The following is a 23,003-nucleotide window of genomic DNA, read 5'->3' on the forward strand; positions in this document are numbered from 1 at the left end:
GGTGTTGCTTGAAACCTAAAATCTCGAACCAGTTAGCTGGTACGGAACTAGGCATAGACAAATACCAATAACGATGCTGCTTGCTTGGTTCTACACTAGTCAAAGCCAAGAGGCGCCATCGTCATTATTAGGAGTGGGTCCAGAATGAAACTGAATTGGCAATTCCTTATCAAAGGACTGTATTCATGCTATTCCAAAACAATACAACGTTTGCATCCTCCTGTAGATCATTCTGATTTTCAGTCAGCGCAGTGGGCATTCTTGAAAGAAAATCTGTTACAACATTCTTCCTGCTTGTAATGTAAATGAGTTTGTACACATAATCCAACAACAGCATAGAAATACAAGATAAGCATGGCGAAGCCTTCAAAAAACCCTCCGACGTAAATACTTTAGTCAGCAGCATATGGTCTCACCTCAACATTATCACTGTTCCCCATACAAAGGATCCAAAACTGTTTTAAAGCCCAAGCATGTGTTAAAAGTTTCTCTTTCACTACTTCTAGAGCCTCTGTTAGAGGTAAGGCTCTAGAGGTAAAGGCAGCAATAACCTTGCCCCCTTCTTCATCATACTGTGATAAAACTGTGCCAAGACCCTTACTACTTGCATCAGTAGTTATGTAGTCCGTACTCTGCGGATCAGATGAGTGTAGAGCAGGTGCATGGAGGGGCTGCAGGCTACCGTGCTGCGAAGTTAGAGGTAGCGGCCATGGCGTGTTTTTTGCAGCTTTGTTTCAACGCCTGATGTCTGCACAATCCTTCACGAGAAACTGTTTTCATCAACATTGCATTTTTCTTTCTACTGAGTCAGTGCGATGCCATTATAAGGGAGTGGATGATTTAGAGACTCCTTTAACGTGTTTTAATATTAACAAGTGTGCATTTTTTCTATTATTACACTTCTAGCGCTTACTACCCTATGTGATACGTTAAAGCTCTTGCCTACATGGGTAGCATATTGTCAATTGCCGCTAGAAACGGAAAGATTGAATGAGGATTGTTTTGACATTAAAGGGCAAGCGTCGCCTCTTTTGGCACAAAAGAGTGTTGTGTTGCAAAAAACATAATTCATGTCTTAGTATAGTGGTGCAAACGTGAATTTTTTTGTAATCAACACCACAGGAGACCCAGCTGGCTCTCCCACCCCCCCCACAAGAATCCAAGGGCACCTGGAGAGTGAGAGAAAGAGAGAACGATGCAGACAAAGCAGCAAGAACACAACAGGCCACAAATCCTTCAAAGACGCTGTCACATCGCACCACCGGCTCATCAGGTCAGCTAGAAATTCAGCCATTCAGGACCACATCAACACCAATGCACACAACAACAGCAAGGAACTCTTCACCATAGTCAAATAATTCACAAAACCTGGCACGGACACCATAGACATCCCCCCCTCCCAAAACCTCTGCAACAACCTTGCCACCTTATTTCACCAAAAACTCCAGGACATCTACAAAGGATTCGCAAGCCAAGACAAGCCCCCCCACCCCACCCACCAGCACCACCATGGATTCCAACTCCCCAGCCACCCTCAACCACTGGACCCTCCTCACCCTGGAAGACACCCTGAAGCTCATGAGTACCATCCACTCTGGGGCACTCTCGGACCCATGCTCCCACCACATCTTCAACTGAGCCAGCATCACCAGTGCACCCGACTATGCAGTACCATCAATCGCTCCATCGAGACTGCCACCTTCCCAGACAACTGGAAACACGTTAAACGCCCTACTGAAGAAGTCGTCCGCAGACCAAACAGATCTAAAAAAACTAAAGACCGATCTCACGGCTGGCTTTAGAGCTGGTGGCGCCCTGTGGGACAATGTTTGTTGGCACCCCCACATGACTGCCTCTGCCACAGACTGACTCACTACCACCCTCTAAAAGTCTCCAGGTAGAACATTAATCATGTGAGTTATCTTAACATTTTTATTGCTTCCTGAAAATTGCTGGAGGCAAGGAACGCTGCAGCAGGTGCTTTTCAAAAGCATAATATCTGTAAACATGGCGCTCCCCTCCTGAAGTCAGCACCTGGTACAGTGGCACCGGTCACACAGTCCTAGAGCTGGCACTGACCGATTTCACTTCTCCCTTTTCCAGTCAAGGTAATTGAAAAAGTGATCAAAACACAGTTCATCGAGACAAACCACATCCTAGATCCCTCCCAATCTGGATTCAGGAACAACCACAGCACTGAAACCGCACTCCTAACAGCCATGGTTGACATCTGTATCCTATTAGACCACGGCAAAACAGCTGCCCTCATCCTCGTCGGCCTCTTCGCCACAGTCTCCCACACCACCATGTGCACCTGACTACACGACGTCGGCATCCACGGCAAAGTCCTGGAGTGGATCCCCTCTTTTCTCACCGGCCAAACCAAGAGAATCAGAGAGTCAGGTTCCCACCCGTCACCTCAAAACTGACAGAAACCAGCTACGGAGTACCCCAGGCCTCCACTGTGATCCCCAACCTCTATGTCTACATGACCCCACTCGCCAAGATCGTCAAACACCACGGGCTCAACATGGTCTCATATGCAGACGACACACAGCTAATTCTCTCCCTCACCAATGAACCATCAACAGCCAAAAGCAACTTTTACAACAGAATGAAGGCAGTCGCCAATTGGATGAAAGACAGCTGCCTCAAACTCAACTCGGAAAAGACAGCGATCCTCATCCTGCCCCCCCCACCCCCTCCCTGCCTGGGATGACTCCTGGTGGCCCACTGCCCTCTGAACTGCCCCATCTCCCACCGACCACATGCGCAACCTCTGTATCATCCCCAACTCATTGCTGTCCATGGCCTGCCAAGTCAATGCTGTCTCATCCTCGTGCTTCCACACACTACGCCTGCTCCGGAAGATTTTCAAGTGGATCCCCATTGACGTAAGAACAGTCACCCATGCACTCGTCGGCAGTAAACTAGACTATGGAAACGCACTCTGTGTCGGCATTAACAAGAAACTCCAAACAAGACTCCAGAGAATACAGAACGCCACGGCAAGACTCATCTTGGACATCCCCGCCACAGCCACATCTCCATCCACCTGAGAGACCTACACTGGCTCCCCATCAACAAACACATCACTTTAAAACTCCAGACACACGCTTACAAGGCGCTTCACAACATCGGACCTACCTATCTTAACCACTGCCTCTCCTTCTACGCACCCCCCAGGCGAACCCGCTCTGCTCAACTGGCCCTTGCCACCATCCCTAGGATCCGGAAGAACAAGTTTGGTGAGAGTTCCTTCTCCTGCCTCGCTGTGCAGACCTGAAATATGCTACCGCTTCACTTCAGGAAGTCCCCCTCGCTGGCCCAGTTCAGGAAGGACCTCGAGACCTGGCTCTTCAACAGACCCTCGTCCCCCAATCAGTGCTTTGAGACCCCTCGGGTAATAAGTCGCACTATACAAATATCTGATTGATTGACCCTCCTACCCGTTTCCTTTCGTGAATGGCCAGAATATAACTTGCAATGCTTTTCAGTAGTAAACTCACAGCTGACTGCGATTGCAGTGTCTGAAGACCGTTGACAGAACTTTGACAGGTTGAGAGCTCTGTTAGTTATAAACATTTCTCAATGCCCTTGCAGAGTCATTTTATTCAGGTAAATAGCTGTTTAAAAATGTAACTTCACCAATAAAATTAAGTGGTAAGTAATGAAGCTTCAGCCAAACTCGGAGGCTTACCCAAAACAGCTGGAACTGTGATTTGCACACACAGCAGTGGTTTGTTAAGCCACTGATTTAACCAGAATAATTGTATCAGGATTACAGGATAGCCATATTGTGTTGAGCACTTGTATTTTCAGTTGTGCTTGATATTTGGAGACTATTTAAGTTGCCTCTTTTTATTTCCAGGTTGCCAACTTATGGAGCACCAAGACTGCAAAGGGGTGAATGGAAGACATGTTTAAACCAGCTAACATTTGGTAGATGCCACTTTCAGGGCAGCCATGTGGACATTGTTGGAGATATGAACATGTTAGAGTTTGTAAACTCATCTAAGCCACATTGTAATGAAAAGTGTGGTTGTTTACAATTATTGACAAGGCTGAAAAAGCTTAACAATTCGCTGCAAGGTCTATTTCAGCCAGTGCTGTGCTGCCAGCGTTTTTAGGTCGAGCGTGCTAGCACTTTGACCTGCTGCAAGTATTGTGGGCTTTTAAGCATTCCCACCTCACACCCATCACTTTCATTTGTTTGTGGGCTTGCCTTTCAAAAATCACTTGATGTGACGGGTAAATGCTTTACGTTTGTTTCGCCTTGGGACTATTTGGTTACTGCCTTGGACACCAACCCTGTTACAGGGATAATTGCAAGATTGCGTATATACTTCAGCATGGGAAAACTACTTTTTTCTTTTTGCGAAGTTCTGGGGCTGCCATGGCGCTCACAGCGCAACCTCGATTGGCAGTATCGTTTTTACATTATATGCACTCTGATCTGCTTAGTTCATGTTCTTTCCAGCAGGCACAGTAACCATGTGCGCTACCTTACGATGGCTCCAAGCTTCCATAAGACAAAAGTACTTTCTCTCTCTCCAGAGAGAACATAAATCATCAGAGTTATTTTCATATTTTACATTGCATGCACTTTGCAATTTGCCTAGTACACAGCAGGCACATTAACCCTGTGCGCTACCTTGTGAGGACTCCAAGCTTCCACTAGACAAAATATGTTCTCTTGGCTGCCGTGGCTCTTATAGCGTGAATTTGATTGGCGGTATCATTTTTACATTATATGTACTCTGATCTGCTTAGTACATGTTCTTTGCCGCAGGCATATTAACCCTGTGCGCTACCTTATGATGACTCCAAACTTCCACTAGACAAAAGTACTTCTCTCTCCAGGAAGAACATTAATCTTCAAAGTTATTTTTACATTATATGCATTCTGATCTGCTTAGTACATGTACTTTGCAGCACACACATTCATTCTGGGACACGTAGTTTTATTTTTATAACATGATACAAGCTAGAAACTTGTAGTATTCATTGAGTTGTCCAGCTCCCTAGTTTGATGTGTGATTTGCTAATTTAGTTTGTTTCAGCTTTGCATTCTGGGACTTGTAGTTTTATTTTTATAACGTGATACAAGCTGCAAATACAAAGCAGAAACCTGATTAGATGAACTACACACGTTTGAGTCTGTGAAACTTGAGCTGTGTGTGCATGTATTTATAAAACTGAACTCAATGAGAACTTACACCTGATTATGCTGTACAATGGTGAATATTTTATAACTAAAATTTCAGTTCAAGACTGACTGAGGATCATTAATATCATGTGAGGTGCCTCTCCTCAAGCGCTTGAAAAATCATGGGCATTTTGTTCGACTTCCCAGGCTGCAGTAAAGTACAGTGATCCAGTAAGCATGCACACTTGGAGTATATTTATGTATTCATTGTCCTGTGGGCAATGTCGCCTGTACCACTGCCAAGTAAATATGTTTAGCACCTGAGAGTGGTTTGGGTTTTAAGGGCCTTGTTTAAAAAATATTCCAGTGTACCTATTAGTCCTCTAGTTGTATGCAGGGCCACTGGAATTATGTGGTGGAAAGGACCAAAATATGCAGCAGGCTTGACCAATTAAGGTGTCAAAAAAGTCGAGTTATGCATTTACAATGCCAATAGCTCCAACTCAAGTACATGCAAGACCTACTGCATTGCAAATGCTTGTTTTACATTACTTTTGGCAACTATGCCAGAGGAGATCACTGCTGGTAATTCTACATATGGTGGCCACTAACATAATTTGTATGATGTGGTGGTTATTACAACACTAATAATACTGATAGTAGTTTGGAATGATTTTCACTTAAAATACGTCACTCTTATTACAGAAAAGGTTAGAGACACCCTGAATTAGATTCTCGCAACAATCAAATTGGATCAAAAAGATGGTCTGTAGAATTGGAATTTATTTCAATATGACGTTGAACTGAAGCAGCTGTTTACAGAACAACCAACAACGGCATATGAGAATGGGATAAATTTAGACAAAAGCATTAAAAAGGGCTAATTGGAGAAAACAGGAACATCAACATTGTTATCTATCAACATGAAAAACTAGAATTTGCTCATGCCTCAATTGCACAACTGTACATATCTTCTTAAAAGGAAGCAATACATCACACGTATATGCAATTTATGATGGTAGCAAGTTTATCTATGGGATTAAAAGGGATTAAATTACCTTGTGGATTAGAATACATTGGAATGACTGGGAGAACCAGCAAACTGAGATGGAAAGAGTACAGATCAAAATTCAGACAAAAAAAACATAAAAATCAATATTGGTAAAAGATTTCACAGAAAAGGGACACCAAATATCTCAAATTAAAATTCCAGGTGCTGGGAATAGCAAAGAGGGGCCCAAGGGGAGGCAATTTAAGGGAAAAACTACATAACAGGAAAACATTTGGATGGAATACCTTGATATATTTTATCCAAAAGGATTAACAGACTAACAAAATTCGCTTATGTGTTTCACAGCCTGGCCATGGCTTTCAGATTTTTTAAGCATTTACAGTTAGACAGGTCTGAAATGCCAATAAAGCATAAGATTTCAAAGACTGAAGGAATATTACAATGGCATCAGATGACCACAATGGAAGCTCGCTGGACAATGCACCATTAAACAAGCATTTACAATGCAACGGGTCTCGCGTTTGCTCATGTTAGAGCTGATAGGTGAAAAGTCGGGGTAAGAGTTTACAACGCTATCGGCAAAAGTGCATTTATGTACGTAATCCAAAAAAGTGCAATTAACTATGTAAAGCGCTCGACTTCTGCCAAGCGAAATCACGCTAGTAAATTAGAGAAAAAGCAGTCCACAAGCCGGACAGAAAACAGTGAGCCTCGCATGTTTTCTGTACTTGGTCGATGCGCTCGAGGAGGGCAAGCCACCGGAAAAGGCATGACGTATGCATGCCTTCGACTAATGAAAGCAAGCAGATTTTATTAGGCAAGCCCACGAACCAATGAAAAACACTGACATGACGTTGACAGGGCTCTGAGCCCTCTTCTAAACCCTAAAGCGTCTCGCTGCGATACGCATGCGCGGGCGCATGCAACGCAGGCTCGACCCTAAAAAGAGATGAAATAGGAGGTGTCTTGAGAGTTTTTCCTTCTAATAAAAAGAGACACGGGTCTAAAACCACGTAGTACGAGGTCAGAAACAAACTTAAAGATTGGAGGACTACAATTTGAGGCAGTTGCGAGTGATAATAAATGGTAACTGGGCAAAAGTGGACATCACACATGGTGTTGAGGGGTGTATTCAGATTACCTTGTACTCAGACAATGTGTATGGACTAGGCGTTAGGTGTAATCAATCATAAACATATGTTCTACACAGAGAGTAGATGTGCCTTTAGAGAAGTTTTCAAAATAGAGATTAACTTTGTCACTTGCCATCAAATGGTATGCTCAACAGGAATTCATGTTTTACTTCGACTCACCATAGTGCATAGGATAGTGGAATGGGTCAGCCACCTCAGCCATTGACTCTTGCACTATGAATGACCTTTTGGATGATAATGTGCACACCTTCCTAAACATAAGTGCACTTCAGTGCTTAGTCTGAGCAAATAAATTTGTTAATACCCTTTTCTTCTTATTTTTTATCTGTTTTGATTTTTAGTCACCCTTGCATAGCAGCTTTTGTCTGCGTCAGTACAAATCATTTTGCTCTAATGTTCATTAAAACTATCTGTTTTCAATGACGTACACCAGTCTGATAGCAAACACCTGCACTGCCCTACTAAACTATTGTGCAATGGTTTTTTTTAAAATTTGTTTATGTAAATGTTAATTACAATCATGTGGCATCCACTTTTAGGCAACTGCATGTTTTTGCTTTTTCGTTTTCATATTTACAGTCTTGCCAAGATCAGACCAGTTGACTTTGCCACCCTGGTCCTGGGCCAAGACCACATACTTAAAGCCCCCAACAGCTATTCGCCCTCCCGGCGGTGGGGGACAGATCGTGGGATTTAGGTCAAATCTGTCCTCCCCAGGGGGCAAAAAGCACATTAAACACCAACTTGTTTTTTATTTATATGAGCAAGTGGAGGGAGAATCAGCTGGTGTTCTCATTGCGCCATTCCTCCCGTCTTCCTGACCACCGCTAAAGCCCGTCTCTCAGCAGATTTTATTCATGCCACTTTTTTCATTTTTCCGAAGGAAAAAAAAAACTACATTTTTTTGCATGCTGGCTATTAAAAAAAATGCAACTGTTAGCCTTTCATAAGATAACACAGACGGTCAACATAGAAAATGACATGAAAAAAGGCGCACGGGAAAGTTACAAAACTATTTAGAATTTAGAAAACAGCCCACTGTCAAATCGTTGGCAGAAAACAAACTCTTAACCATACATATTTTGAAAGAACTTATCTATAGGACACATAGGAAATTGTCAAAATATCCAAGCTTGTCTCTCACTAAGAACCAACTAAGAAAACTCACCAAATAAGTTTATAGAAAGAACGTTTCTGAGGTCTGCACATTTCACTTACATGGACAGAGCGACTAAGTAATCAAAGAAGAATTCAATACACGAACCCACCTTTACAAACAGCAAAATTATATGTAGAATGTAATAAAATTGATTGCAAACATTCAACTTTTGTATATGTAAGCAACATCATACCGAGGGCAGTTATTTAAGAGGTAGCCATTTGTACAAATTAAAATCAAATCAAAATGAAGGTCTACATATTTCCAAATAACTACATTTTAGTTCACTACAACATTGACAGTATAGAAGGCGGAGCGTTCCCATTCCATAGTGATGGGTTTTTACTTGGACCTATTGACTGACCAGCCCTAAGGATTCACCTGCGCTCTAGGAGTAGCACGTAGCCTGAAAACATTTTCAGCGGGGTTTCCAAGAATCTCCGAAACTGAGAGCTTACTCTCTGTTAATGAAGGACAGGTCTCCACAAACACGTGTCGAGAAGTACACAGTGCCTGCTGCACCAACCATGGTGTATACTTCAATACTAGCAGTAAACTAAAGTGACTGATCAGACAGGCACTGCATTTAAAAATGCATATGGGAGAAAACGGGCGTTTGTATTTCAAGTGATGTGTTCAACTTGTCACATTCTAAAGCAAATGCTTAGTATATACAATCCATCAAACTTGTACGGACTCCAAAACAGCAGAAGTTAACATGTTTACGTGATACAACACAATGCCCGCACCATCATTCTTAGTCAGTCTCTCTTACAATAATACCTCTAACCTTCGGGGCCTCGATCCTTTGTACGTACCTTGTCCTCCCTTAAAACTGCATAACTAAGTTCCCTTGTAACTGCTCTGGCTACCTTAACAACACTACATATACACTCTTCCAACCTTATAATTACACACCACACAAACTTGCCCCTGCATCTTTTTTTTTTGCAGTCGCATACCTCTCACTCAGAATATAGGAAAATCACCTTCCCTCCTTTCTCCCTCATTTCGCTTACATCACAGTAACCCCACTACCCCTTCTGCCTGCCATGAACACTTTTCGATCGCCTCTACAATATCTATGACTACCAGCTTCCCCTGACTCAAATAAGTTCTCACCTTCCCTCCGTGCCGCACACGTCCGTCAAGCTGACCGCAGAGCTACTAAGGTCGCCAGTTGTACCGCGGGCTTCCCCGGAGCCGTTACAACTCTTGGTGCGGAACAGTCGGCTGAGGCGGATCTTCAAGGAGCTCTTGCGAGCGCTGCCGCCGGGACGAGGACTCAACCTTCCGGGCTCCCTGATTCGGCCCGATCTTCCCTTCTGTACGGGCTCTGGGGGCTGCAGAAAGAGCGGAAGCCGACTCGCTTGCTCCTCAGAAGCGGCCTCTGGGCCCTCCAGAACCAGCAGTGCGTCGCTTGTCTCCTCGGTGGGGTCTTCGGGGCCAGCGGCTGCCTGACAAGGGCACTGCTTCAGCTCAAGCGCCCCCAGCCGCAGTTCTAGGCCGGGACCCCAGTGCTGCTCGGCACTCAGCTGTCCCAGCACCAGACGGTGGCGGGGACAGAGCTCGGGTCCGCTATCACCGCCTTCTCCTCCCTCGTCCTCCGGCTCCCCGGCGCCGCGGGCCCCGCTACGGAAGACCATCAGCTGCGGCCGGGAGCCATGGGGCAGTTCGACGGAGGCGACGCGCTCCTCACCGCAGCCCAGCAGGCGGCTCAGCGCCCGGTGCGGGGCGGCCTCCTGCTCCCCCCGGCCCTCCGGAGACGGCGGCTGCTGCATTGGCCTCGCCGGAGCCTAGCGCTCGGCCATGGCAAGGCCACCTTACCAGCCCCCGCGCAGGTCCGGCTCCTCTGCACCACCGACCGCTGCCACTGCTTCATGGAGGCCCCGGGCGCCTCCCTCCCTGCACAGACTCACAGATTCTCTGTCGCCGAGGCCTACTGTGTCACTTCCGTCACCTCGACCAATCCTAACAGTGGCGCCGTATGCGGGTCACTTCCGCCCTTCTAGCCGTACCAAACAGAAACGCTAGGAATGACAGCACCATTGAAAGCGACGAAGGACTACACGTCAAAGCCTCCGACACCCAAAACATTCAAGTGATTACATCAACCTGAATAAAGACGCAATCTTGAAATCGAATGCTGCCAAAACTTACCATCAACTAAGTTGAAAACTTAAATCCCAACTAACTGCTACATTGAAATTCAAATGGAACCTCCATATTTGAAAGGAATATTTTTCATCCGAAGTAGTGGAAATGCCACCACATTAAAAAATATTTTCTACATTGTCCATTTACTTCTTTTAAGGCTGTTATCTGAACAAGATACTGAGAGAGCCTAACTTGGCTGCGCCGTTATCCTATGTTAGAAAAAGAGTAGTGAAACATTTAATGCTATATATAACACATGAACTATATACTATATTCATGTAATTGCGGCACATTAGTAGACCACAACACTACAGTGCCTTTATGTGTAAATATGCAAGCGTTACATGTACAGTGCCTTTATGTAATGTTAACTTCATGTAGTTATACCTTAGAACTTTAAAGATTGATTTATTTTATAATCACTCCTCATTTATTGTGTTTAAGAGAACTGAATTTGTAAGTGTATAACTAAAACATGTATTTCCTTTCCCTTGGTCTTGCTAAAGTTAAGGCCTACACGATTCCTGTGTTTAATTTTAACATGAAGCTTGCTTTCTTTGTGCATTATTTTTCTTCCCCTGAAGGTGATAGATAAGGAAGCGTGAGCTAGGTTGGCAAGGACGAGGATTGGTAGCAAGGAGCTGTAACAACAGACTCCCCTTACAAATTCCTGAGCAATGGATGTAATCCAAGGTCAGAAAGATGTGTTCACAAGAGGATAAAAGTTAATTGGATATAATTCACAATGGTGTCTTGTCAGTGGAAATTTCCTTGGTTGTGATGTCCGCTACTGGAAGGTTCTGAGGTTGATTAGAACATTGGAATGTTGGCATGTCCATTGAACATTCCAATGTTCGCTTTGTTCACAGCAACAGCTGTGAACAAAGCCTCACGGAGCCCGAGGGGATTTTTATCCCCTCGGGCTACGTGAGCAATTTGTTTTATTTCATAGAACATTCTGCCCTGAGTGGCAGAATGTTCTATTAGCCTTAGAACCCGCCGTAGCGGGCTCTACTGGCTATTAAAGGTCCTTTCCCTTTTTAAATGTCCTCGCCTTCGGCTCGGGCATTTAACGCGGGAGCGGACCTTTAATAGCCGGTAGAGCCCGCTACAGCGGGTTCTAAGGCTATATTAAAGTGTTGTTTAGTTAGTCTGAGCTTCAGAGTCCCTTTGCCCCCAGACTAGAGCAGACTCTAAAGGAAGAGATAGATCTCCTTTCCTTTTTTAGGCTAAGTGGCTTTATGATGCTCACATCTCTCAAAAGAACGTCTACCGAAGTTCCCGGTGATGCCGACACTTTCCTCTGTATTCATCTTTAATTTATTAGAATAGTTAGGAACTTAGATTCAATGGTTAGGCAGGAAAATCTGAGCCTGTATTCAAAGTACCATATGCTTTTCCTTATTTTCTGCATTGTTACTATTGAATTATTGGTCCTTTGTATGTTAGTGAAATTTAATGTTTTGCGAGAATTTGATGCTCCTTTGCTGATTCTCTCTATATACAGCATGTTTTTGAGACTCATTTACGTAAGTTTGGCTTTGAGTCTGTAATAAATCCCTTTTTAAAACTTCAAGCATGTCTCTGAGATGTCATGTATAACAAAATGGGTTACACTGTCATTTCATGAACTGAGTGAGTGTGTTTTCCATTGCCCCTCAGGACTTCTAAAAAGATTTGTCAGACCCAGAAAGAGAAAGAAAGGACAAGTCTGGATCAGATGGTAGCAGAGATAGGATGCTTAGGTTCCCAAAGTAAGGAGAGATAAAACCCTGTTTTCTAGATTAGCTAGTCTAGAGCTGTGTCCAAATCGCGGAAGATCGCTGAAGTTGTAGAGACGTGGAACAGTGTCATATTGAAGTAGGAGGTGTGAGTATTAATAGGATTACAAATTGCAGTGGGTTATATTTAGCTTGTGATTTGAAGTTGAAGAGGTTATCAGGTCCGACGTGGTTTAAGATCCTGGGATAGTTTTGAAAGGTGCAGAATACACCATATTCAATTGTCTGCTAAGAGGTTGTGTTCATTGTGAGACATTGTCAACACCACAGTTTAGATAGGGACTCACTTTGTGTGAATGTGAGGTGATTGGTATAGTGAATCTTAAAGTGCAGAGTGAAGCTATACTGATGTGGATGATACCCCGCAGGTCGAGATTTCATTTGAAGTGTTTGTAAACTTTCTTGTGTATTTGAAAACTATTCTTTCCTTAGTAGAGTAGACAAAAGTTATTGTATTGTATTTGCTGTATGTGTGTGTGATATTGCAGAGAGAGTGTGTGTGCAGATTGTAAAGGAAGGGAATTGAGGTGAAGAGCGAGATCAACATCACAGTGAGTCATGCTGGTATCAGTTGATGTGTTGCTGCGCTGTTATTGGTTGACAACATCATAAGGAGTTGCACCGTGATTGCTATTTGTTACGGAGCAAAGGATTTTGGATCCAGCGCTGGTTCTGAGTTGAAATTCTACTGTAATTGTTAACATTTAATGGTGGAAAATGAAATGTTTTAAAGTTATGCAAGAATAATTTAGAGGTGATGTTCATATTCCCAGTGGAGAGGGTGAAGAAGTCCCTCCAAAAGATACTCCAGGTCATTATATGGCGATTCATGTAGGCCTCCATACGTGAGTGTGACTTGCTCAATGGAACAAGATCACAGAACATGAAGATGCATTGATGTTTCCATGTTATAGCATATTCAATTTGAGAATTATTGAAAACCTGAGGAGGGTGTTGTACGAGATTAAACTTTCACCTAGACCTGCACAATATGAAGCGTTTAATGCTTGGGAATGTGCTGCTCATGCTAGAGAAAACGAGAAATGCTAGGGTGGGGCAAAGAAAGCAATACATACTTATGCAGATTCTAGGTGCGATGCTGAGCAGAAAAGATGGAGAACAGACATAATAGAAGGAGTTAGACTGTATTTGACTTTGACCACCTATATGGTTGAGGGAGAAAGTGGGAAAGCAAAACGATTAGAAAACAGAAAGAGAGGAAACAAAAAGAACAGATGACATGAGTGTAGACAGTGATGACAACTCTGGGGATAGTATTCTTGATGTGTTGCTACCTCAACGTCCACTCCCATATAATGAGACCACAAACAAGAGTAGAAATCATGATTCTGGTAGTAATGGTCTGATTTTTTTGCAACTGCCCCATCTAAGATGACCCTTAGTCCCATGGGAGCCATTGCTGCCAACATGCATTGTGAACCAAGAAGTGAGGAGTTCAGAGAGTGTGTCCAAGTTGATTCTACTGTGAGTACTGTTGATGCTCTTACAGTCCCAGTTACTATTGGCCCTTTAGTTGTTATGTAAAAATCAAAAGGCTCCTGAAAAAATACTCACACTATGAATGCGCCTCATACTATTGGAGGATAGGGTGCAGTTTCTAATAGTCCAGATGTTAGGGAGTTTGTCCCTTTGGGTCTAACATACACTAGTACCCCATGTGTAGAAAGTGCAGATACAACTTTAAAACCTGTCAGGATGCACAATAATAGGTGCTTATCAGAAAGTGCCTACCTATACAACTCCTGTATGGGATCCACCTTAAAATTTTAGAAATGGTGCTCAAGAAAACAATAATATACCCAAGATTCCTGTGGTGACTCGATCCATTCGTGCGAAGAAGATAGATGATTGGGTGACATTTTTTGATTAAGGTACCCCATCCAGAGAGAGTGCACGTATAGGGGTGAGTCAGGGAACAATTCCATCAACACGCAAAGAAAGAATTTTGGATATAGCAAACCTTAGAATAGAATTGGATGCAATCATTGTTGGAAATCTTGAGTTGGAACAATTAGAGGCATCATGAAGATGAACTTCCATTTATGTGTAGGCATGTCAACAAGCGAGCAGGCCGAATTCACAATAAGTTGGCAGAATTGGCTAAAAAATATGAAGTGGAACTAAATAAGACCAAGGGCTTTCAGAGGAGCTATCCAGTGTGTTTCAGTGAAAAAAGATATAGCTGACATGAGAACTTCAGGACTGAAAACTCAGATTAAGGAACCAATTTACAATATTAGGAAATGAAATGACTTAGACAAGTGGGAGAATTAATGGACAAAAACAAAGGAGGTAAAGAAACCTTCAGGTGAATCGCCTCCGTGTGAAGCTGAGGGGGGTGTTACAACCTTTCCCTTGAAAAAAAAGTCTGGTGGGGGTTATGTACACGTGCCATGAAGCAGAAGTGACCTTGTATCATTTACCAATTATTTCCCAAAATTAAGAGAGATGGCAGTGGAATGGTACAGACAGGTTGAAAGATTTGGGAAAATATTACAGGTGTTGGGGGTTGATTTGAATACATTGTTCAACATCTTTGTTTCGAGTGATTTGTGGACACAGTGCAAGGTAGCTATCCAGAGACATGAGATGGAACCAAATAGAAATCCAATAACAAAGAGTCCTTCACCAATAGTGATGAAAAAGTATCAACCGGTCATGACATTTTTGAGGGGAAAGGTGCCTCCCCAAGATGTTGATTGCGTTAAAATTGACAGAATATCTCAAGAGTCAAAGGAGTCAGTCCATTCTTACTATGAAAGGTTGTTGCATGCATTCAAACTGTACAGTGGTATGGAGACGTTAGAGGCTAAGGATATGTGACATTTAGTGCAAAGGATTGTGACAGGATTGAGGCCAGAAATAAGTATGATGATTCAGCTACATTTGATTTATTGACAGAATAAGTAAATTGATGAAATTTTGTGGTGCGCCAAGTACTGCAATGGTGAGACTGAGATGATGCAGAAGAAATTAAAAGAAAAGCTTATGGTTGCTCAGATGAAAGAAGCTCAGCGAACCAGTCATATTCAGCCGCTAGCAAGCAATGATGGTGCCATGCAAGGTGTATACTAGCAAGGGCCAAGTCCAATGCAAGGTAAAGGTTGAGGAATGCCTATTGACCCTAATACTGGAATGAATATCAATAGCCTGAAAAGGACAACCCTTTGTCACATCCGTAACCCGATGGGACATTGGAAACAGGAATGTTGTTTTAATCTGGCTAATCAAATTCAAAATTCAGGACTTGTGCAAAATGCATTGAGTCAGAGAAATCAAAATTTTAGCCTGCCCCAAGCCCCGATGATGCAGGTTCCCCAACCTCCAATGGAACAACAAAATGCAATGAGACTTAGACCCAATGCTGATCAGAATCAGAACATGTATATGAGTGCAAGTCCGGGAGGGAAAGCTTTCCAACAAATTCCTCTAGTGGAACCGAAAGAGAACTATGGCACCTAAGAGGGGAGGAAGACTGCGAGCTTGTCGCAGCCTTAGATGTGAACCAGAGTGGACCATTTATAAACAGCAAGGTGGATGGCCACCCGTGTCGTTTTTGGGTGACACTGGTGCTACCAGCTCTACTCTGAAAACAGTAGAAGTCCCAAACCTACCCCTCTCGGGAAAATTAGTCCAAGTTGTAGGAGTAGCAAACAAGCAGGTGACAACCCAGATAACTGAACCAGTTTTGGTGAGGATAGGATCTTTTGAAGACAGACATATTTGTGGTGTGTGATTCAAGCCCAGTGAATCTCTTGGGAAGGGACTTAGGGGGTCATAATGACCCCGGCGGTGAGTGGTAATGTGGCGGCAGTACTTGCAACAGGCTGGCGGTACATACTGCCATATTATGAGAATGGCGGGTTGGTTGTAGCCAACCCGCCACTTCTCCACTAAGACCTCCATGGCGGTACCAGCCGCCGGACTGGAGATGTCAATCTCCAGCCCGGCGGCTGGCATAGTACCACCAGCTGTATTTTGAGCCTGCCTACCACCATAGTTTTCGAGGTGTTAGGAACGCCACGAAAACCAATGCGGTAGGCCCTAGCGGTGACAGGGAATTCCCTGTCACCAGTAGGTGGCTTCCCTCTCCCCAGCCCCACCTGACGCCCCCTCCATCCAAACTAACCCCCTTCCGATTCTCTCACCCCCCACCCTTCCGATCCTCTCACCCCCCATACACGTACACACACGCAGACACGCACCACACATACACCCACTTACTCACACTGGCATACACACATTCATACATGTATACATCCAGTCATGCTCGCACACATTCTTACACACATTCACACTGACATGCAGACATGCCCTCACTTTACCATTCTTACACGCATTCACACACATGCATACACCCACGCAAACAACACTACACACACAGACTCATTCACGCGCACACTCACACATTCATGCACACAACCACACACACACACAAACAATGTCCCCACCCCCCTTGTCGGAAGCCCAACTTACCTTCTTCCAGGTGGTCCTCCGGCAGGGAACGTGAAGGGGCTCTGCTACTGCCAGCAGCGCCCACCAGCAGAACACCGCCTGGCCGTATCACAGTTCATGATACGGCTGGCGGCGTTCAACTGGCGTGGCGGCGCTGGTGGTAGCCAGCATCCGCCAGTATGATCACCAACGGATTTCTGCCCTTCTTGTGGCAGAAGTCCGGCAGTGATCATAGTATGGCGGATGGATGGTAGCCACGGTGACAGTATTTTGGCGGCCGTAACCACAGCGGCAGGTGTTTTTTTACCGCCAATGACATTATGAGGGCCTTAATCTGCAAACTAAATTGTACCATCTATTGTACCCCAGTAGGTATAGAGATGCAAAAACATTTTGAAGATGCTGCCTTTAAATTGCAAATGACAGGCCCTATTGTACTATATTCATCTTATTGACTGTTGATTATTTACCCACAGATTTGAGAGACACAGTCAGAACTGAAGTGTGGGACTTTTCAGGGAATGATATCGGACTGATTAAAGGAGTTGAGTCTGTCTGAATAACAGTCAAACCCAATGCTGAATTTCCCATGCATGCCCTAGCCACTTCAAGCACACCTCTCCAAGGTCATCATTCACACACATGAGTAATGCATGGTCAGCATTAACACTATCAATCCCACAATTCATCACCACACACAAACCAAAGGTGGGAAAACCACACCCATCCCATAGGGTAACCCATAAATGCTGAATATGTATCTAAGAATGAAATAAACAAATATCATACATGTCCACAGGTACCCCAGCCAATGTCAGCCGGCAGCATGTGCCACGTCAACCCAGTCCTCCACCAGAAGAAGGCCCCAGTGATGATAGCAACTCTGGATGTCTGGATCTGGAAGATCTCCCTGGCCCATCTGGTACCACTGGTCAGTCAGACACCACAGGTAATATCCAGTCCACCCCAGAGCACCCCACATCGGACTCTATGACCACAGCAGCCACCCAACATCCCCAAACCTCTGTCCCTAGGACACGTCAATCAACAGTGTTCCCACCTGTACAGGGACCCGAGTCAACACCTCACAGGCAAGATGAAGAAGGTCATGGTGTCAGTGGGAGTGGGCACACAGTTCAGTGGACATAGGTACAGGGGGCCAGGGCCAGTGGGAGGATATCTGTGAGCCAAGGGGTGGGCCAACCCAGGGAACCGACTGCCCAGGAGGCACTGTCACACGTCCTGGGAACATACCAGAAATCCCAGGACAGGATGGGCCAGGTACTTACCATCTTGCAGGAGAACCAGAGGCTGCAGGGGGAACCCCACCAGGAGTTCATGCAGCAGTTGCAGGCCTTCAATGCCACCATGTCCTCCATTGCAGGAGTGCTCATTGATGTGGCTACTATCATGCATGAGTACACAACACATCAGCAGGCCCCTTCCACTAGCCAGTGTACTAACCAGCCCTCCACATCTGCTACAACTAGTGGGCAGGAGGACCTGCCACAGGACTCACAGACCACCAGCACCCCTCCCTCTGCAGCAGAAGAACCGCCCGCAAACGTTCCCTGCGACCCAGACATCCACCAGAGACTGTAGCCAAGACCCAAACCACTGCCAGGAAGTGAGCCTCTCCTACATGTCTCCCTTGTGTGAAACCGAGACACCTTGTTCACTTTGGACAGTCTTACCTGAGTTTCATTGGAAGTACTGGTGTATCAGATGTGTCCTGTTGTCCACATCTGCCTCCTCTCAATCTTCATCACTGTTTTGAGTGTCCTCTGCTGCCACAGGTGCAGTGTGCCCCCCTCCTTCTGAAGGAATGGCACATACTGCCTGAGGGCCAAATTGTGAAGCATGCAGCAGACCACCACTCTCTGGCAGACGTTTCCAGGGGAGTAGAGTAGGGATCCACCAGTAATATGGAGGCACCAGTAGCCCAAATGTTCTTTCCATGACTCTTCTTGACCGTCCATGTGCCTCATTGTATCGATTCTCTTTCCCTGTCCTCAGATTCCTCACTGGTGTCAACAGCCAGGATAGGCTTAGGTAGCCGGAGTCACCTGGCAATAGTGAGAAACACACATTACGAGTGTACAATAGCACAGAGGACAACTCAAGATGACATACAGTGACATACATTATGTTAAACATCATGCTCACCAATGAGTCAGACTCTTTCGCTCTGTAGTTGTACCTTCATCTGTGGGACACTGTTGTTCCTCATTACATAGGCATCATGCACCGATCCTGGAAACTGGGCAATAACATGGGAAATATACTGATCAGCAAGGCACACCATCTGCACATTTATAGAATGGTAATTCTTCCTATTTCTGAACACCTGCTCATTTATCCTGTGAGGGACCAAGGCAATATGGGTCCCGTCGATGGTCCCATTCACATGTAGAATGTGTCCCATTGCGTAGAAAGCAGCCTTAACAGTGGGCAAATCATCACTTTGGGTGAAGGAGATATAGCTGCTCGTGTTTCAGCAAGGCAGTCAAAACTCTGCTCAGCATATTAAAAACCATTGGCTGTGACATACCTGCAGCCAAGTCCACTGTCACCTGAAATGCTACTCTGACCAGGAAGTGGAGCACTGACAGCACCTGTACTGTAGGAGATATAGCAGTAGAACCACAAAAATAATAAATAAAATCTGGCTCCAGTTGTGCACACAGTTCAATGATTGTGGCCCTGTCCAGACCATAGGTGAGAATTATATGGCGTTCCTCCAGTGTAGCCAAGTCGACTAGGGGTCTGTACACAGGTGCATTCTTTCTCTTCCTCTGCAGTGGTTGGTATCTAAACAAACCAAACATCACAAGTGTGGGATAGCAGGAAGGATAGACACACAACATCACAGTAAACAGAGCTGCCTCATTCATTTCTGGCAACCTAGGACTGGAATCTGCTCTGGTGTACTCAACATGCAAACGGACTTCTGAAACTATACATTCTCATTCATTTGCAATACTGCCTCACAGATGTAGTCGGAGTCGTGAGACGTGATTTGTACCATCACATTTAACATGTTTTGTCAACTACTCTTCTGCAAGCAGTGCACTGGTATGAGCTCTCATTGAAGAGCCAGAGTCTCCCACCAAACCTAAAATCTAGACATGTTGGAATTGCCTTGGTGTGTACCATATGTACCCATGGCGCACATTTAATTGAGTACCATGAGTACAGTCATCAAGAAATGGCACCCGCCTGCCCTGCATGCAGAGGACAGGTGGAAGTGACCTCACTCTGCCGGCATTTAAGGTCATGGCGGAGGGCGGTTTGAACCGCAGTGCAACTCCTCATTAGTTAACATTTCAGTCTATTGAGCACAGGGACCAATGATGATCACCGCCAGGGGTGACGGTGATTACTGGTGTGGACGTGACCGACATTTTCAGATGCCCATGTCACTTGTCTTCTGACTTCACCTTATCAAGACCTCCACTGCGTGAGCTGCTGTGTCCTGTGTCTGGAACCCACAATGGCCCGTGCTACAGGGGATATGGCCCAAGCCTTCACATCCGAAGAACTAGAGAAGCTTGTGGATGGAGTCCTACCCTTGTTTGGACAGTTGTATGGGCCTCCAGATCAACAGGTGAGAAACTTTTAGATATTTTGGATGTGACATGGCTGTTTGTAGATGTATGTGTGGGCACGCAGTGTGTCCTTTAGGGAGTGCTGTTTGCTGTATGCAGTATGTACACAGAGGTACGAGTGATGTGTACGATGAATGTGGGATCAATGCAGTACGCAGTCCATTGTTGTAACAGAATGTAGTGTGTAGTTATTGGTGTCCTTCTGTCTGTATTTCCTATGCAGGTCAGCGCCCATCAGAAGAAAGGGTTATGCCATCACCAAGGATGTGCGGACCCTGGGGGTTCATAGCCGGCGGAGCACCCACTGCAGAAAGAGGTGGGAAGACCTGCGATGCTGGGCCCGAAAGACCGCAGAGGGCCAGCTGGGGACGTCTTCCCAACAAGGGAGGGGTGCCCATCAGATCCTGACCCCCCTAAAGGCCCGCATACTGGCGGTGGCCAACCCAGAGTTAGATGGGCGCTTGAGAGCAGCACAGCAGCCACAAGGGGGTGAGTACACACTGTGTACATTTATTTCCTAATGCCTGGCATGGTCTTTTGATAGCAAGGTAATAGTGAGTGTAAGCCTCAGTATGCCCTTGTAGGTTATGTTGTTAAGTACTGCATAGCTATGGTGAGTGGTATACACTATTGGTATTGGTCATTTGCTGGTATTCCAGCCTCAGTAAAGGCCTACATCCTGACTCACCAGTGTTGGAGTATTGCTCTGATGTCCACTGCCTAGGTGGTGTGACCTGGCAATTGCACGCTGTGCAGTCACTTTGTTGGAGTAGTGTAGCTGTGCCTTTGTCAACAGGTAGACATGGATTAGTGAGTCTCAGTAGGTGTGCAGATGGTTGTGTCTTCAAAGTTCATTTCAGCTGTTGTTCCCAGGCAATGGTGTGGTACTGTGATTGTTACTGCATAGTGTAATGACCAGTGAGCCATTGTGATGTGCATGCCACATGTGCTGTTATTGACCCTGTGCTCCCTTTCTTTCTCCCTCACCCTCCCTCCTTTTCTTCTCCTGTCCTTTTGTGCATTAGCATCATCTGGCAAAGGAGCAGGGGCACCAGCAACTGGGGGAGCTGCAGCCCATGGGGCCCAGAGGGCCCAGAGGCAGTGTCCAATGATGCTGAGGGGACCAGTGGGTTGGAGCACCACAGGGGAGGCAGGAGCTCCAACTGATTCCTCCTCCGATGGGAGCTCCCTGGTGGAGGCGGACCCCTCTGGGACCACCCCAGCATCATCACTTCTGCCACCCCAGTTCTAGCACTACCCTCCTAGTAGTCCCCCCACCCAGTTCCCCGTGCCCGCCACTCAGGAGGGTGGGTGTCTCCTACACCGCAGGCACCTCAGCCCCTGCCCCAGTCAGCCCTGCTGCCCTTACTGAGGAGGCTATTGACCTCCTGAGATCCATCTCTGTAGGGCAGCCAACCATAGTGAATGCCATCCAGGGGCTGGCATCCCAGTTGCCGCAACCCAGTGCCTACCTGGAGGGCATTCACGGTGGCTTGGCTGGCTACAGAGATCGTTTCAGGCTCTGGCTTCCTCTTTGATGGCAGCCAGTGTCCCTAGTTCTTCTGTCCCCCTTCCAACTACCTGTACCCAGTCCCAGAGCCCTCTTCCCCCACCCACCCCAAGCACACAATCAGAAGAGCATGCACCAAAAACAACAGACAGGACTCACAAAGACAAGCACAAGCACCACAGATCACACCACAAGCATACCCTCAGCCAACACATTGAAGCACACACAACAGCCACTGTCTCCACTGTCTTCCCCTCCACCTCCTCCCTCACAGTCACATCACCACTCACAACTGCAAGCACTGCATCCTCAGTCCCAGATACTGCCACCTATTCAGCCATGCCCACAGTCACCACAACAGCAGACACGCAGACTAGCACCCCATTCACCACATGCGCAGTCACCACAACCATCATCACATCCACATGCAGCACACCCACCATACTTGCAAACATCACCCCAACGTATATTCACACAACCTGTTTGTCCTCTCCCTCCTCTCGGCCCCCTCTCCTCCCAAAACACATAAATGCTCACACTCAGACGCCATCCACCTCACACACACACACTGCAAATGCACCTACAACCCAGTCCAGCACACCTACACCTCCTACAACCACTCCCTCTACATCCACTCCCAATCCTCCTCCCACACTCTGCCCTACTGTACCTAGACAACATTTCCTTTCCCGCCTTGACCTCTTCCCTACTCCTGTCCCACCCCGTGTTGTCCAGAAACACAAGGTTCTACTCTCCCAACCTAGTCTCTCCAGCTCCCAGTCCTCTCATGGCCCACCTGGTGCTGCAAATGTCCCTCCCCCGCTAAAAAAACACCCACAGTGAGCACAGGGCAGCTACTCCCACCCCCCGCTCCAGGCCCACTCCCCCACCCCTAAACAGAGGAGCAAGAGCCCCCCCCTCCCAAACCAAAGTCCAAAGATCCCTCTTCCAGGAAGAAACCCCCCCACCCCCTGAGGTGCCTGCCTCCCACTTTGAC

The 23,003-nt window shown here is 45.8% G+C and overlaps 1 protein-coding gene across 2 annotated transcripts in view; it reads right to left on the reverse strand.

The window, feature by feature from the left end:
- SOCS7 (suppressor of cytokine signaling 7) overlaps positions 1 to 10,405 on the reverse strand; it is a 149,564-nt gene extending 139,159 nt beyond the window's left edge. For both annotated transcript variants that reach the window (XM_069237496.1, XM_069237495.1), the window contains exon 1: positions 9,597 to 10,405. In XM_069237496.1, coding sequence (XP_069093597.1) covers positions 9,597 to 10,255 — 659 coding nt within the window. In that variant the 5' untranslated portion in view covers positions 10,256 to 10,405. The remainder of the gene's footprint in view (positions 1 to 9,596) is intronic.
- Between the last annotated feature and the right edge of the window lie 12,598 nt (positions 10,406 to 23,003).

Source organism: Pleurodeles waltl, chromosome 6 (assembly GCF_031143425.1).
Source record: "Pleurodeles waltl isolate 20211129_DDA chromosome 6, aPleWal1.hap1.20221129, whole genome shotgun sequence".
Classification (NCBI taxonomy): domain Eukaryota; kingdom Metazoa; phylum Chordata; class Amphibia; order Caudata; family Salamandridae; genus Pleurodeles; species Pleurodeles waltl.